At 37.3% G+C, this 18,624-nt stretch overlaps 1 protein-coding gene across 1 annotated transcript; it reads right to left on the bottom strand.

Moving 5' to 3' along the window:
* Positions 1-760: 760 nt before the first annotated feature.
* On the bottom strand, positions 761-18,388 carry LOC133043259 (killer cell lectin-like receptor subfamily G member 1). Its single transcript, XM_061124089.1, has 5 exons — positions 18,197-18,388; positions 15,104-15,208; positions 12,964-13,133; positions 2,390-2,490; positions 761-2,029 (listed from the first exon to the last, which is right to left on the bottom strand). Exons 1-5 carry the CDS (start codon positions 18,276-18,278, stop codon positions 1,918-1,920), a joined length of 570 nt encoding a protein of 189 aa, XP_060980072.1. The 5' UTR covers positions 18,279-18,388; the 3' UTR covers positions 761-1,917.
* Positions 18,389-18,624: the final 236 nt, after the last annotated feature.

Raw genomic sequence — 18,624 nt, 5'->3', positions numbered from 1 at the left:
TTCCTTTAATTTGGCTGCATCAGGTCTTAGTTGTAGCATGCGGGCTCTAGCTATGGAGCATGTGGGATCTTAGTTCCTCAACCAGGGATCGAACCCACATTCCCTGCATTGGAAAGAAAGCCTCAGAAAATGCAACTTTTGAAAGTAGATCTAAAAGGGGCAAAAAAGAGAAGAAGGTGCATTAAGCAGGTCACTCAAAGCACAAGTGGGACCACAAAACTAGTGCTAACTCTCCTTCTTCAGAGCAACAGAACCAAACTAGTCTTTCACCTGGGATAAGTTCAGAAAAGCCCCAGCCAGAGAACCCTCAAATGCGTCAGGCCAAGCCACCTCACCAACATTAGAGCTTGACAGTGGTGTCAGAGGGTGCGGACAGGTTTCGCTGTGTCTTAATTACTATTGTTTTCGAGTTGTATAGGTAAAAGATAAAAAGCATTCTCATTTTAAAAAGTTTGTCCTACAGAAGAAAAAATAAAGGAAGTTAGGTGGTTATGTATTTAATCACTTGGATATTGATAGATATTTAAATAGTTTCTAATTTTTTCCTGAGGACTAGGTCTCTACAGACTGTGTGTTTATTGCTGAATAAAGGGTGCTGTTCCCAAATATATTAATAGACGTATAGTGTGTTGAACATATCTAGATTAAACTAGCCCTCTGCTCAAATGGGTAGGTTTAAGGGAGGATTCATATATACAATATTTCTTGCTCAATTCCTCTAATCAACTCATGGGCTAATAGAAACAGCTAGAATAAGAACTTTTAAATTCCATTTTTTTTTATTCAAGCATTGAATATTCACTGATACAAGCAAGCACTATTTAAGGTGTTTGGGATACAAGGGTGGGTTAAACACAGTCTTTGTCCTAAAAATAATACAAAAGGGAAATTCAAATAAACATCACAATCCATAGTCACCAACAGTACAGAATTATAATCTCCTCATCATTCCCTCCTGTATCTTTTCTTTTTCTTTGCTTTATTGACCTACAATAAGCAGTTGTTTTATTTCTGAGATTCTATTGACAACACTGTGCCTTCTTTCCCTTTAATTTTATTTGTCATTATGTCCTACTGATCCCTCCTCTATCTCTAAACAACACCTTGCTTTCTCATCTATGCCCAACCCTACTAAGGATAAATAATGTTTTTCTTATTTTTTAGTCGTTTGTGCCAAAAATAATTGGGAGATCAATCCACATAAACTGCTTCTGTAAATTTTCCTCTATAATAATGCCTTACCAGACTGCCCACATTTCACATTGTGAAATTAATGTCCAAATCACATTCATAACAAGGAAAAGATGGTTTTCCACACACTGGTTTTCTACACACTGGTTTATTCAACCACAACTATGCATTTTCGAAAAGACTAAATTCAGTCAAGGCCAGCTCTTTACGGAAGTGTGAAGAGCTGAGCCACAAAGCGCCAGCCTGCTCTCTCTCATTCACCTTCCACAACTTATTCAAGTTTTACCTGCAAAGAGGCACTGCTAGGATAAACATATATTATCAGGGAGGAGTAGCATGTCAACCCACTGGCACCCAGAAAAACCCTTTAGTACACTGGCAATAGTACATAGTTGCACAGATTTCATCAGCTCAGCTCAGAATATAACATTTTAAAAGTACATTTTTGACAGAGATGATGGGGATGACTAAGCCAACAACCTTAGTCACTAGAGAGAGGGATACTAAAAACAAACCTTATCTGTTTCACAAATTTGCCTGCACTCTTTAAAGTGTTAAGATAACAACTAAGTTCTCTCAAAGAGAGTCCAGCAAGAAGCCATCAATCCCAGGGAGGCGGCATTAATCTCACATCTAATTTATGTGCTAGAAGGGCAGCACTCACTAAAGGTTACTCACGAGAGGTCATTTCCCACTTTTTAGGAAGCCACAGGACAGACGGAACATTCAACGTCTGACCTTCTTACAGACCCAAGAAAGTTGAACTTCACAGCTAGAGGCTTGGAGACCACCTTTGCCAAGGGTACCACACTTCTGTACCAAGCTGTTTGAAGCAATCCTGTAAGGAACCAGAAAAATCAATCACTTAAGGTGATGTGCAGAGTAAAGGAAGTTCTAAGGCGTGAAAAGATAAAAAATGAGCAAATTCTTCCTCCCATTCTGACCTCACTTCTCTCAGCTCCCAAAACTGCAGAATAAAAATTACTCATTATCCTCTTTAAAATGTCCTCTCTTTTTTTCTTGCCCTTATCAACTATTGATTTCCTTCCTTGTTTCCTTTCCCTATCCTCTCCTCTCCATCCATTATCCTTGATCTATTTCCCCAGACATATAATTTCTTTTCCCCTTTTCTTTTCTCTTCTCTCTCTCTCTCTCTCTCTCTCTTTCTATCTCTCTGCACTCTTTTGAAGCCCCTTACCTTGAGCTGTTTAAGGCTGATCCATCTTCCCACCTCCAGCCAGAACTGTTTCTCAGACCAATCCAGTAATATTCCTGACTGAGGAGATTTTGGAGCTGGCTCTAAGTGAGAGGTTGCAGAAGATGAAAAAGGGTAGGAAAAAATGCTGAAAGTTAAAAAAGAGATGTAGGGTCATGGTAACACTGTTATTCCTTACACCCTCTCTCATCACTGTTATTTATGAACCGAATGTTTGTGTCCCCTCCCTCCCCAGATTGCTATGTTGAAGCTCTGATACCACAAAGTGATGGCATCTGGAAGTAGTCTTTGGGCAGTAATTAGATTTAGATGAGGTGTTCAGGGTGGGCCCCACACTAAAAATGGGATTAGTGCTCTTCAAAGAAGAGGAGAAGGCTTCCCAGGTGGCTTAGTGGTAAAAAAAAATCCACCTGCCAATGCCATAAGACACAAGTGGGTTTGATCCCTGGATCAGGAAGATCCCCTGGAGGAGGGCACGGCAACCCACTCCAGTATTCTTGTCTGGAGAATCCCATGGACAGAGGAGCCTGGCAGGCTACAGTCCATAGGGTCACCAAAAGCCAGACATGACTGAAGCGACTTAGCATGCAGTCTGCCCACCACATGAGAGGGCAGCTGTCTGCAAGCCAGGAAGAAGTTTCTCACCAGAAACCAAGTCTACCAGCATCTTGATCTTGGACTTGGCCTCCAGAACTCTGAGACAGAAATATCTGCGGCTTAAGCTCCCCCACCCTGTCTATGGTTTATAGCAGTCCAAGCGGACTGAAACAACCACCTACTCCAAATAACTACTCTCTCTTTCAAACCTTTGTTTTAGAGATGTGTTGGTTGCAGAGTGCAATACTTCCTAGGATTGAACTTCATGCCTATAATTAAATTCTTAGATCATGACAGATAAGATACATATTACATCTCTACCTTCCACTGCAACTTCCTCCTTGATTAGATGGAGCACCAAATAGGTATTCAGATAAATACCAGATAAATATATATTCAGATAACTTTGAAAGAAAAAAAGCTAAATATTGCTGTGAACACACTCATATTTCACATAATCATTTAACACATATGTTATTATTAAACTTGCAACAATGTATTTGGATTGTTGTTTTTTCCCCACTAAACTCCCATCAATCTTGCAAGTCCTCATCAATTTTGCATATGGCAAGAAAAAATAAACACAGTTCTTAAGGAAAAAGCTGATGTTAAGGTTAAGTTGGTTATACTCTTTACATGTCCCATGCTACCCACTAGAACAGAAACAAGATTCTTTGCTCTGTTGAGACTGACCGTCAAATGAAGGAGTTTATATCCTAATGGAATTATCTCTAGAAATAAAATGAACTAAAATAAAGGTTAAATCCCAGAAGATTAATTTTGTATAGGATTTGCTGCTAGCGTAATAAATATATTTAGCAACAAGTAAAGTACCACCTCGGAGAAGGCAATGGCTCCCCACTCCAGTCCTCTTCCCTGGAAAATCCCATGGATGGAGGAGCCTGGTAGGCTGCAGTCCATGGGGTCACTAAGAGCTGGACACAATTGAGCGACTTCGCTTTCACTTTTTACTTTCATGCATTGGAGAAGGAAATGGCACCCCTCTCCAGTGTTCTTGCCTGGAGAATCCCAGGGACTGGGGAGCCTGGTGGGCTGCCGTCTATGGGGTCGCACAGAGTCGGACACGACTGAAGCGACTTAGCAGCAGCAGCAGTAGCAGCAAACTACCACCTTGGATATGGCCCTATACGCCCATCAAGTACTTAATCATGAATGCTGGTGGGGGGACAGAGTCTGAAGTGTAAAGGAAGGGTAGGATAAATGAAATGACATCCTAATTTCCAGATTAGCTGGAAACCTTTTGTGCATTACTTAAACAATTTGCTTAAAATGATTATTTAAATTAGGAAAAAAGTGAGTTTATCCTCATTCTTCCAATGGGATTATAAGAAAAACTGTCCATCTCTTTCTTCCTTGCATTTCAGTGGGAGGGATGACAGCTAATGAAACAGAAATGAATAGATGTCATTCATTAAATAAATAAACATAAACACAGACCTCAATTACAGTCTGAGAGCTGGGATTCGATAATACTCACAAACGCCAATCCTACACTTGATCACTACTCTCAGGATCCATACAATTTTAAGTCACATGATTCTGCCAATTTACTACTTCTCCCTAATGAGGCTGGACAGGACAAATGTTTACTGGATCACTTTCACTTGAAAATCGATATCCCACTTGAAAGAAGCTTTTAGAACTAGAGTGCGATTATCTATAGGGTTCTATGGACTCTTGAGTGATGTGTGTGTGTTACTATAGAAGCAGCATAAAAGCATAAACAAGAGTGTTTATTGCAAGAGTGTAACCTCAGAAGGCTTATCTTGCAGAGAAGGTGTGAACTAGAGCAATGAAGTGCTATGTCATTTTATTTTTTTTTTACTAGCATTTTGCATTTATTTTTTTATTTTTTTATTAGAAAGATGGTAATGATAACCCTATATGCAAAACAGAAAAAGAGACACAGAAGTACAGAACAGACTTTTGAACTCTGTGGGAGAAGGCTATGTCATTTTAGAACTAGTAATGTTTGGTTATACTTTAGAGAGAAAAAAGTACAAAACCTAAAAGCAAGATGAAGACAGAACGCAAACAAATGAAATCAGATACATTTTTTTCTTTCTTTTTCATTTTATTTTTAATGCCAATATTTATGTCTTACACACACACACATGCTTTTGCAGGCAATATTTTTAAATTGTAATTAAAATACTGCTAAGCTATAGAACATACTCCTTACACTTCCAAAATGAACATGGTTTACAGGATATAGCTAAGATATTTCAACCCATATGGAGATAAACTACTAAAATACCAAAGCTAAACTGGATATATCTTTGATTGGCTAACTTAATTTCAGGGACTATATACTAAATAACTAACCTTAAGAAAATAATTCATATAAATATGTTTCTAGCTGCTTAAAATTTGGAAATTAGATTTTTTCTAGAAATACTAAAATAGTTAAGCAAAACTAGAATAATACAGAATTTTTAAAGATAAGTATCTGGAATCATTAAACGTGTGGAAAAAGGAATGAAATAATGCTATGTGACAAAAGCAAAACATGAACATATGATATCCAAAAGCCTAGATATTTACATAGGTAGGGTAAATATGTAATTTTAAATAATATGTATGTTATGCCTTCAAATAATATCATTTACATTTTTTTCTCCAATCCCCCATACACTTTTTCAGGTGAAACACTTAAAATAATACATGTAGTTATTAATTAGGGGAAAAAAAGTACAATACAGAGCACCCGTAAAGTCTAAAATTAATTAGAGCTATTGTTTTCAATTTAGAGGTATTTCACTTGAAAATGTGTCTGGAAGGCTGAGGAAACACACACTGAGCATATTACTTGAAAGTGTAACAAATATACTATTTAAAAATAACTTAAAAAAAAATAACTTAATCCTCTGTTTCCAGACTTTTCAAATATATCCTATAGAATGTACGCATTGACTGCTAGCATAAAAAAATATGCAGATACATTAAGAGATTTAAGGGAAACTTGACAGGGTACAAAATGACTAGAATTAAATATTGATAAGAATTTCCTCTATAATTTTGCGTGTGTGCACAATGCTAAAGTTAGTAAGTCTTGCTCAATAAACCAGAACACTCTCTTTAAAAGAGTGAGACTCTGGGGTCCCACCAACTGGGGAGGCAGGAGCACCCGCACTCCCACTTCACTAAGTCTTCCAGGACGCACCTGCCCACAGGCACCTGGCATGTTCTTGCCCCCTGTGATGCCCAAGAGGAAGATCGACTCCACCCAGAGAGCAAAAAGAAGGAGCCCAAGAGATGAGGTTGTCAGCTCACCTGCTCCTGCAAAAGTGGAAATCAGAGTGGAAGCCAAAAACAGGTGGCAGGAAAGGGTAAATCTTCAGACAAAACACACACACACACACACACACACACACACACAAGGGGAAAAGGGAGCACAAGGGAAACAGGCTAACCAAAAGACAAGATTTACCTGCAGAAAACAGAGAAACTAAGACCGAGGAGAACCCAGCCTCTGACGAAGCAGGAGAGGAAAGAAGCCAAATCTGATTCAAATCACATGCCCGGCTTTAGTAGTCCCTGTCTCCCTTCTTGTACAATACAGGGCAATATGTTTAGCAACTATTTTGTAAATGCAAAATTGTGAGTAGATCTGGAAACATTTTTAAGAAGGAGGAAATTCAACCTTATTCCATTTTTTAAGTGCTAACTGCTTTTCTTTAAGAGGTGAAATCATTTACTGGTTGTTTATTTTTTTTGATACAACCAGAAAATAGTGGGATATTGAATACTCTGACTGCTTTGATTGTCTTGGGTGTCAGCTTAACATTGCATAGCTGGGGCAGATTTTACATCCTCCAATACAAAGCACACTAAATGGCAATTTGGAGTCAGTTGTGTGTTTAACATGTCTTGGACACTTTGAATTACTTTTATTCCCATGTTGGTTTTGGTGCAATTGTTTCTTAATGAAAAACCACACCTTGATCTCCGCTCTTCCTGTCAGAATTTTGTGCACTCTATAGCATCTTTGTTCAGGTAGTCCAGTTTTCCTAGTAACTTTCTTAATCTGCTGTGAAAGATTAATGTCACATACACTACTAATGAATTTTCAAATTGTGAATCCATGGGACATGTGATATAACAGTTAGGAACACTTGAAGGCATTCATACTTAACATACTGTTAAGAAAAGTTTGCCTCAAGATTTTAAACTGGAGAGTAACTGGGATAATTGTTCAGAAAAGAATCACAATTACATGTTTTTTTAGATTTTTGGTACAAATGTTAAGAATTATACACAAATTTAAACTTCTGTATACCAGCCAATCCTAAAGGAAATCAACCCTGAATATTCATTGGAAGGACTGGTACTGAAGCTGAAGCTCCAATACTTTGGCCACCTGATGCAAAGAGCTGGCTCACTGGAAAAGACCCTGATGCTGGGAAAGACTGAAGGCAAGAGAAGGGGATGACAGAGGATGAGATGGTTGGATGGCATCACTGACTCAATGGACATGAGTTTGAGCAAGCTCTGGGAGATAGTAAAGGACAGGGAAGGTTGGCGGGCTATAGTCCATGGGGTCACAAAGAGTCAGACATGACTGAACAACACAAAATACTGATGCTCAAAACAATCAGTACAATTTCAATTATGAAAGAAAAAAAATAGTAAAACACTATCCATCAACAGGTGAATGGATAAACACAATGTGGTCCTATCCATATAATGGAATATTATTCAGCCTTTAAAAGGAATGAAATTCTGGTACCTGCTACAGCACAGATGTACCTTGGAAATATGCTAAACAAAAGAAGCCAATGAAATAAAATTAGCCAGATACAAAAGGACATAAGAGGAAAATTCAGAGACATTAAGAATAGACTAGTAGTCACCAGGGGTTGGGGGGCAGAGTTATGGGGAGTTACTGTTTAATGGGTGTGGAGTTTCTGTTTGGGGTGATGAAAAATGTTCTGGAGGTGAACAGCGGTCACAGTTGCACAACGATGTGAATATACTTAATTCCACTTAATTGTCTACTTTAAAATTGTCAAAATAGTAAGTTGTATGTTATTCATGCTTTACCACAACTTTTTAAGTAAAAAAAAAAAGGACTGGAAGTATCCTAACCTACCTACCAAAGGTATGCTTTGAGGTGAAGTTCATAATGGTTGCTTTATCTGGTTATGAAGAAAGGGTAACAAACACACACACATTACCAGACTACAAAGACCTCAAGTAAAACAATTCTCCTGCTTCCAGCTATTTAATTCTGTCTTCTAACATATCATTTCAGGTTTCCTCAAAAGGGAAAAACTCAATTCAACAAATCATAATTTACTTTGTGATACATATTTTACTGAAATTTCAAACCCTGGGAGACAGAAAGGAAAAAACAAAAGTTATTTCAACTCTGGGCTTTATTTTCAAGTGTCAAGGGAAATTAAAGTGGAAAGAAGAAAAGCTAAAATGAAGTGATTTCTCCTATGTTAAAAAACAATTTCACATAGATTTTCTCACTTAATATTTGTAATGAATCCGGAAAAAAATTTCTCCACTTGGTACATGAGGAAACTGAGAGTCAAAGAGATTAAGAAACTTGCTGAAGCTCACATCGCTAGTAAGCAATTTAGTAAAAAGAAACTCATGTCTGTCTGAAAGAAATGAAGCTCTTTTCATAACCTGAATCTACTTTACATTATGAGGGAAAGTGACCATCTTATCATAGTGTTTGTAGTCACAGAAGGAAACCTTGGATATAATTAGATGTAAACCCTAACTATAAGAAGAAAAGCCAATATTGAAATTTCATGGAGAAGATGGGGACAATCCCAAAGTCATATACTCTAACAGGGATGATGGTTCAACTTGAACGAGAGATTGTTAAAGCAATAAAGTCTGAAGATATAATCTCAAATTATGATAATGAGGAAGAAAGACGTTATAGGGCGAGGAGCATCAGGATAGATGTAAAGAAACCAAAGTATTTCCACAGGGAACTCTTTAGTCAACATATACTTAAAAATAACACACCAACAACTATAAGAAACAAAAGCTAACAATCAAAATAAACCTATCTATATGGAGAAAAAAATAACAACAAAAATCAGAATTTGAACATAGCTCAACATTCAGAAAACTAAGATCATGGCATCTGGTCCCATCACTTCATGGGAAATAGATGGGGAAACAGTGGAAACAGTGTCAGACTTTATTTTTTTGGGCTCCAAAATCACTGCAGATGGTGACTGCAGCCATGAAATTAAAAGACGCTAACTCCTTGGAAGAAAAGTTATGACCAACCTAGACAGCATATTAAAAAGCAGAGACATTACTTTGCCAACAAAGGTCCATCTAGTCAAGGCTATGGTTTTTCCAGTAGTCATGTATGGATGTGAGAGTTGGACTGTGAAGAGCTGAGTACCGAAGAATTGATGCTTTTGAACTGTGGTGTTGGAGAAGACTTTTGAAAGTCCCTTGGACTGCAAGGAGATCCAACCAGTCCATCCTAAAGGAGATTAGTCCTGGGTGTTCATTGGAAGGACTGATGCTGAAGCTGAAACTCCAATACTTTGGGCACCTCATGCAAAGAGTTGACTCATTGGAAAAGACCCTGATGCTGGGAGGGATTGGGGGCAGGAGGAGAAGGGGACGACAGAGGATAAGATGGCTGGATGGCATCACCAACTCGATGGACATGAGTTTGAGTAAACTCCGGGAGTTGGTGATGGACAGGGAGGCCTGGCGTGCTGCGATTCATGGGGTCGCAGATTCGGACACGACTGAGCGACTGAACTGAACTGAACAGAAAGATCTAAAGATAAGTTCAAAGAACAGCAAAAGCCAAAAAGAGCAGATGCCATGAGGTAAACAGAATTTTTGTTTTCTCAAAAATAAAATAAATCTTGAAATCCAAGATACAAAAAGAGATAGTAAGTGAACACCTCAGCATATAATTTTCATGTAAATAAATTTTTAAGAATAGTAAAAAATATAAGTGAACATCTCACTATTTAAAAATATTTAAACCCCAAGGGCGATAAAATATACATCCCAGATTTAAATTCAAATAATATTTTAAACATGTATAGAAAATAAAAGGAGCCAGCAGACAAACAACTGGAAAAGTGATTTCATTTTTCAGCATGCACAAGATGGATTCTGAAAGCTGTCAAACACAGTATTTCCGTAAGACTTTAAAAGGTGGATTAGTGTGGAGTTTAAAAATTTGGCTCTGAAAAGAAAGTTTGGCTCTGTCAGATTTGTAGCCTTGGACTTGTTCATTAACTCTTCTGAATTTTATTCACTCAATGAAATGGAGAGGTTGAATTCTACTTCATAAGATACGCTGTGAAGATTAAGAACAATAAAGTAGAACTGAATACCTATCACATAGCAGGTGCTCTATGTTTCTATTTTTATTATTTTCTATTATTTTTTTATTATTTTCTACTATTTTCTATTTTTATTATTTTCACAGTAGTTTCTATTTTTATTATTTTCATTATAAGCTTTGCTATCTATAACTGATCTAAGAGGTGTGCTGTAGTTATATATCTTACTGAAAAATAACTATTTACCAGTGTAAGAGGGACACTTCTGATAGCCTTGCAGCCTCTAGCATAGAGCAAACTAATTCCCTAGCAGTATTCTCCAACACTGGAATGTCAGAAAACTTTGGTTTTCATAGATCTTTATCTTTTGGTAACTGTTTAGACCTAAGTAGTGCTAGCGGTAAAGAATCTGCCTGCCAGTGCAAGAGACCCAAGAGATGCAGGTTCGATCCCTGGGTTGGGAAGATCCCCTGGAGGAGGGCATGGCAACCCACTCCAGTTTCTTGCCCAAAGAATTCGATGGATAGTGGAGCCTGGTGGGCTACGGTCCCTAGAGTCGCAAAGAGTAGGACATGACTGAAGCAACTTATCACGTGCAATACTAGGAAAAGCAAGCATTTATCTTAAAATAATGTATAAATATTGCCATGAGAGTAAAAGAATAACAACACTAGTACAACAAAGTCAACAGACTAGATATAAGTCAAGTTGGTTTTACAGGATCTTACAAAAGCTGAGGGCAAGAAAAAGAATCAGGCTGGAGAACCAAGCAAAATTCCACAGGAAAGTCACAAGTAAGACTTATCTGTAGTTGCTATGCAATCTCTCAGGGATATTCTACCAAGAGCATAGAATATCCTTTCCAGGACTGATTTGAATCTAGGGTCCTTAAAAGGAAATAAACCAGTTTTAGAAATGCATCCAGTCTAACTCTGTTCAGCTTACTCAACAGTAGATCAGGATTTACAGTGAGTAGAGAAAGAATGGAAAGATGAAATCCTCTAACACTCATCCTTTAACATTCCTCCAGGGGACCTCAGAGAAACAGAACCATCCCCACCTCCCAGCTATTCTGGGCTGCAGCCGTCATTATCACACTGCAATTACGGTAGCTGCCACTCTGCAATTCTCCGAGGCACCGTCTTGTATTATGATTCACTACTCTGTTTATCAGTGTTTGCTCAACAGTATTTCAAGTTGTCTGCTCACTTCTGCTATTGATTTCACTCAGCCTAAGGACTCAGAGGCAGTTGTATCAGAATGAGAATAGGAGTTGCTGCAAAAAGGTCCAGAAAGCAAGGTTATTATTACTAGGTGCCATAAAAGCATGACTCAACAGGTCTAAAGAATACACCCCAGTGCATTCTGTCACCTAGTTTATGGGAGGATAAAGGAAAAGTAAGTCACAGAAGTGGACTGATTTGAAGTTAGAGCTTATGCAGAATTTCAAAGGAATGAGTATTCTTTTGACAGACAACAGGAATCCAGATGCTTTAGTCTACTCTTAAAATAGGAAGTTACTAACTTTATAGATCATATGCTCTGTCCAACTGCTTTAGAGTAATTCATTGCTTCTCAGAATTTCCCCTAAGGGATGTTTAATATAGTTGAATTCTTAATAAACTCTTCTCTGTGATTCTACCCCAAAAAGAAGATGTAAAACAATATCAAAACACAAAGCTCAGCATGAAATTAGCACAAAACCTAAGTAAGATTCCTTATTTTCTTTGCATATGTAATTTAAGTTGACAAGTTAGAAATTGATTGATTTTTGTACCAGGTAAGCTCAGGATGTCAACTCCTTTGTTACTTTGAGATGCTCTAGGATTCATAAAGAACTTGCTTCCTGACAGTTGAGCAGACAGGAAGGATCTGAGAGGCCAGTAGGAAGTGGAGCCCAGCAGCTCAACTCTGTGAGGAGTTTAAAATCGCACACACACACTTTCCTTCCTTCTTTCTCAACTTTCTGGAACTGCTTCTTCCTCATGCCCTCCGCACAACCCCAACTGATTCCTAGCCTAGACCTTACTGAATTCTAATGAATGAAGACAAAACATTATGAAGAAGGTATTAAGTTCCTAGGCTACCTCTCTTTCCCTCCCTCCCAAGTTCCAACAGCTCTCACTGGTAAGAGAGAGCTGGTGAAACTTACAAAGTGAGTAAAGTGCCTCTTTACTATTAGACTCATATGTGTCCAGATCTAATGTTTTCTTTTATTAGATTTGTGAAAGTGAAAGTCGCTCAGTCGTGTCTGACTCTTTGAGATCCCATGGACTATACAGTCCTTGGAATTCTCCATGCTAGAATACTGGATTGGGTAGCCTTTCCCTTCTCCAGGGGATCTTTCAAACCCAGGTCTCCTGCATTGCGGCGGATTCTTTACCAGCTGAGCCACAATGGAAGCCCTGTATTTATGGTCTACTTCCTCCCCGTAATACTCACCATCCTGCCACCTCCAACACACACACACACACACACACACACACATGCATATATACCAACTGGAGCAACTAGGTATATAACTGAGGGTTGTTGGGGAAGGGAAAGGAAAAAACATTCCTTTTGCTCCTCAAAAGAAGATACACGATACATTTGAACAGCATTCTCCAACAAAACCGCCTATGTTTACTAAATGTTTGCACTTACCATTTCCTTTTGGTCTTTACACATAAGGAGATTCGCGTCTTTGGCTAAGCAGAATTCCAGGCTAGAATTCCAGCTCCTTTTTTCCACTGAAAAGTAATAACAGTGGCCACCATACCCCATCCAGAAGTCTGGGCAGTGAGGACAGCCGGCACAAGTGGAGAACTTGGAGCCTGGAAAGGAAGAGGACTTGGGTCACATCTTTATGGATCCTTTCGTCTTGGCAGTGAAATGGGGGATAAACTGTCTTCCCTGCCCTCTACCTTTCAGATTAAGGTTTAGAGAAATGTACAACAATGCATGGTCTCAAATTAAATATCTCACAATGTCCAACTCTATTACTACTACTGAACATTCTGTTAAGCAAGGATGTGAAGGAGCAGGGAAGGAAATGGATATAAGCTGGCTGAGGACTGGGAGGAGAGTCCCTTGCTTGTGCTAGACATCAGTATGCACGTGTGACACATGCACAACAGGTAATGTAACAGTGTATTTGCATGAATGTATCACTGTACTATTTATATAGACTCAGAGCATACATTGTGTAATAGCACAATGCACATTGCTTAAATCAGGTAGAATCTTTCAGAATATGCAACCACAGTCTGACACTCCATAATAGTGCAGAAGAAAAGGACAGAAACTAGAAAGAACAAACTTATCTAGAATGAAAGGCTGTTTGGGATTTTTTTAAATCACAAGTGCATTAAAAATTCAATAGAAATCGGATAAAAGACATACTTCATCAAAAAGAATTCATTCTAGATATTAAAAATAAAAGATTTTCTAACAGAGAAGGATATCAGCTGCTAAAGTGAAAAGTCATGCCATTCTCTTCACTGAGCTCTTTTATATACAGACACTCTCATTGTTTTAAAATGGTTGTGCTATAGATCCGTGAAAATGAAAGGGAACTGAATAAGCTTTCACACTAATTTCAATGAAAATTTCAAAATTCTATTGATTTTCTACTTCCACAAGACATCTTTGTCTAAACCCTCCAAAAATACAATCTCACAATAGGCAAGTGTGAGCCATTATATCAAGTGAGCATACGTGTGGATACATAATTGCAGAGTAGATTATATATCTATTCCAGATTTGAAATTAAAAAGTGGGGAAAGTAGACAACCTTTCTGTAGGAAGACCTGGCATAGGAACAACATAGTGTTCTGGAGATCAAGCTGTGAAGTCGACACTTTATAATTTGTGTTTTTTCCATACAACTGTGACGATATCCAGACTGAAGGAAAAATTCCTGACTTGCCTAGGAATCTCCTTCTGCCAAAAGTAGGACTTGGATCTGACGTAGAGGTCCTAGGACTGAACCCTTAGAACCCCAATTAATAAAATCTATCTAACCTGTCACTTGGGCCTTCCCTAGTGGCTCAGTAAAGAATCTACCTGAAATGCAGGAGACCTGGGTTCAATCCCTGGATTTGGAAGATCCCCTGGAGAAGGGAATGGTTATCCACTCTAGTATTCCATGGACAGAGGAGCCTGGCAGGCTACAGCCCACAGGGTCTCAGAAAGAGTCAGACACAACTTAGCAACAAAACAACAACAGCATTAGCCTGTCACTAACAATCATGCTCAGATAACAAAAAACTAAGTTAGAACTCTGGATTGTGAAACAAAAACCGAAGGCTCTCTGGATCATCATATATAAGGACCTACAAGTAAATCTAGAAAAGTTCATTTTAGAAAATGGGAAAGCTCACTAAATGGGAAAAATTAGAATATGCTTAATTAAATTACAGTATATCTCATATGAAAAGTTAAACACAGTATTAAAATTATAATTTGATTTTCCTGCTAAATATGGTAGTAGGTAGGAAAATGTAGATAGGAAATATCAAACCAAAAAGCAATACACAAAATTATAAGCATATTGTGATCAGAACTATACTCAGCCGTATTGAAAAAAAAAAAAGTGAGGCAAGGGGAATTTTAGAGGACTTAACTGAAATCCTGTTAAAAGAACAAATACTTAACACAAATGCATATATTCAAAAACTAGAAGACTATGCCTGGGAGATACTCCTGTGTATGTTGGTGATTTATTTTACTGGGACTATTTTTCAAGTTTCCTGTAACGTTATATTGCTTTTATGTACAAACTTTGGTTTAAGGTGGCACTCACCCCGGTACAGAATCCACTGCAACAGCAGCATACTCGCTAGAATGATGGACAGAAGCCCCAAAGCTATCGCCACATGGTAAGAGCGAGGGGATCTCGAAGAAGAAGCTGCAAGAATAGAATCCAAAAAAATATCCTGAGTCAGAATAAAAGTCGAAGGAGAAAAGGTCAGGGAAGGATAGCTGAGATTTTGAAGCAATTTGGCCTGGTTGGAACTGCGATCCAGGCCTTAAAGTTTCCTTTCCTGGATCCGTCAGGGCCATGCTCTGAAGTTGAGGGTAGCCACCATTAACTTCATCAAGGAATGTATTTTACTTATCCAGTGAAACATACTTTTTGTTTTGAAATTGTGGCTTGCATAGTCTCATGCTTTAGTGGTGAGAATATAAATTGGAACAACTTATTTGGATGGCAGTTTGGCTGTGTCCCAAAATCACAAAGGCATTAATTTACCTTTTGACTCAGCAATTTCTCTTCAAGAAATTTTTCCTGCAGACATTCACACATGTATAAAATGTCATATTTTTAAGGCCACTCATAGCAACAATATTTGTAGGGGGAAAAGACTAAATTCAACCTAACTGTCTATCAATAAAAGATGAGTCAAATACATTCTGACGTAGCCATAAAGTCAATATGCAATTTCTAACAAAAAAACAAAGACAAGCTTTTTTCATAGATATGGAGTGGTTTTTCAAGGAATATAAAGGGAAACAGTTAATAAAACAGTGGTCTGTGAAACAGTGTATGCTAATAGGCATTTCTGAAAATAGACACATGCATCTGATAAAGTTGCTTGCCTTGGGGAGGGGAAACAAGTCAATGGGGATAGAAATAGGAGGAAGACTTTTTATTTTCTTCTGTACTTTTTGAATTTTGAACCATATGATGTCTTATTTATTCAAAATTGAGATACATAAAACTTAAATGAAAATAAAATAACTGACACCTCACAAGTACTTTGGAACCTGTCATAATTGGAAGAGTGATCAGTTTAGGTTGATAATTTGTTTAAGGATGGGACATTACTTCATATTAACTATGTTGTATACCTAAAATGGTATTTTTTTCATTTGGAAAATAACAAATTTTTCACACCAATTTTTTATTTTAAAATGATAGTGATCCCTTAGTCTGATAATGTAGGACTGATAGTGTGAAAGGCAAAAATCTATAAAGTAAGGCATTTCAGTTCTAGTTTTGACTCCTTATCAAATAGATAACCTTTTATTTGGAAATTGAGAAAATAATTCTGCTTATTTGAGCCTCACTTTCAAATTTAAATTTTAAGTAAATGATATTGTAGATGTAGGTATCTATGACGTATTTTGAAGTTCTTAAAGAAATTCTTAGTGAAGATAGCTTAAAATGAGACAGTTCTGTATTTTAACTGTTTGGACTGATAAATCCAAAAGCATTTGATTTTTTAGTGACATAAAAAAACACATTTGCACTATAAAAGAATATTTAATGAAATAAATGTTGATTTTAGATATTACACTAAGTGTAAAAAAAGTATCAAAACATAATTGCATAAATTGTATATGGGCAACCACAATTCAGTTTAAAAAATTAACTGAAATTTAATATTTTTAATATACTTTATATTAAAAGACTCTTAGTGAAGTACTTGTAGTAAAGTCAGTACAAAAAAGCAAAAATATGTCAAAATAGTAATAGTGATGATCACCATGTTGTAAAATTATTAGTGATTTTATTTTATTATATCTGCTCTCATAGTTTCTCTAATTCCTGTAATGAGCATGTAATGCTTTTTGTATTTCTCCTGGAGAAGGAAATGGCAACCCACTCCAGTATTCTTGCCTGGAGAATCCTATGGACAGAGGAGCCTGGCGGGCTACAGTCTGTGGGTTCGCAAGAGTCGGACACGACTTAGCAACTAAATCACCACCAGTACTTTTCTAAAGAGATTTTTAATATTGTCTTAGTGCTCCTAACCTATTTTCTCATTCCCAAGCAGAGCACCCCAGAAAGCTGGTGTAGGAATAAACATACTGGCAATAAATAAGAATGTGCAGTGTCCACTGGATACAAATAAAAAAACCACTTGCCTGGAAATCAAAATAATTATAGTCAAGTTTCAACTTATCACAAATTGTGTGATCATGTACATAAACTTTAAAATGCACATTCTTTTTGATTTAACATTTCTATTCCTTAAAAATTAGCACAGACATAACCCCAAAGAAGGAAAAATAAATACAAATAAAATGTTAAATGCTCCATAATTTAATGTAATAGAAATAAACCTAAATGTCTAAGTATAGTGAAATGATTTAGCAAATTATAGCAGTGAATTCAAGGGACAATACTAAAACTCGTAATAATAAGAGTGAGGCAAAAAAGAGAGAAGGCTTATGGAGCTACACTAAAGAACACACCTCATGTAAGTTTGCTCCCTAAGATATAAAATCAAATACTAATTTTGGCACTTACACAGTTATCTGCCTGTCTCAGAAAGTGTTTTCTCGGGGTTCTATGCAAGAATGGTTTGTTTCATCTTCAAATTCCCAGAATCACATGGTCTAGTATCTGTAATGCTCTTAATACCTTCTTCCTACACTTGTCACCATTCTGGTGCAACACTGGGGGTGTGGGAAGGACCTAGTTATATGAAATAACTTCTTTTCTGACAAAATCTTAATATTACCCTGTGGCAAAATTATTGGTCCTTCTCTTCATTTCATAGCCAGAAAAACAGAGATGCCTAGAATTTGCACAGCTGGTCCACAGTTGTCCCAAACATTCACAAAAAGATAAAGTTCTCCCAACAAAATTCTTGCTTTAGTTCAGGAGCAGTAAAGACAAACAAAATTGCCCCAGCTTGTGTTTCATAGATAAGATGATAGAAGAAGAATTGTTAGAAAACAATTTACCTGAAACCTAAGATCAGATCCTCAACCACATACAAAATTTTCATATTCCAACTCTGGACTTCAAAATGAACCAAAAGCGTTTCTCCAAATGACCCTCTATTTTTCTGCATCCTCTACTGCAAATGTATTCTCCATCTCATTCATTCACCTAGCCTATGGTGACTATGGACAGTTTTCCACACTCATTTGGTTAACTCACCTTTTTGCTGCCGTCGGTCGTCCTTCTGAGCTTGGGGTTCAGCAGGAGACTTTATTACGGAATAAGTAACATTGTCAGTCATCTTCGTCTAATATCTTTCACATTCAGTTGAGAGAATAAAATTATACAAGTGTGAGGAAACAGGCGTAAGTGAGGAAACAGCCCAATCTCTAAATTGCTGGCAGGAAACTTGAAGGTTTAAAAAAAAAAAAAAATGGTCCAACATGACAAAAGCAGAAGTAATTTTTCAGGAAATGGTTCAAACTCTGGGGCTGCCTATAGACATTAATGTTCTAAACTTTGATTTTTTGATGTTTTATTTATTTAACCTCACTATACTCTCTAGATGCTCATTAAGTACAAATTAAATTGACTCCCCATCTCACCTAATTCTATTGACCAAGGAAATGTTGCCCTTAAATTCAGTA

This window comes from Dama dama, chromosome 22 (assembly GCF_033118175.1).
Source record: "Dama dama isolate Ldn47 chromosome 22, ASM3311817v1, whole genome shotgun sequence".
NCBI lineage: Eukaryota > Metazoa > Chordata > Mammalia > Artiodactyla > Cervidae > Dama > Dama dama.
This window is presented reverse-complemented; position numbering and strand designations above follow the sequence as displayed.

Bases quoted from the DNA above. Each gene is read 5' to 3' on its own strand.
- LOC133043259 (XM_061124089.1), bottom strand. From the start codon at position 18,278: ATGACTGACAATGTTACTTATTCCGTAATAAAGTCTCCTGCTGAACCC. The intron at 13,134-15,103 runs GTGAGTGCCACC...CTTCCTTTCCAG, and splicing joins GCAGTGGATTCTGTACCGGG to GCTCCAAGTTCTCCACTTGT. The intron at 2,491-12,963 runs GTAAGTGCAAAC...CCTCTCACTTAG, and splicing joins GTAAAGACCAAAAGGAAATG to AGCCAGCTCCAAAATCTCCT.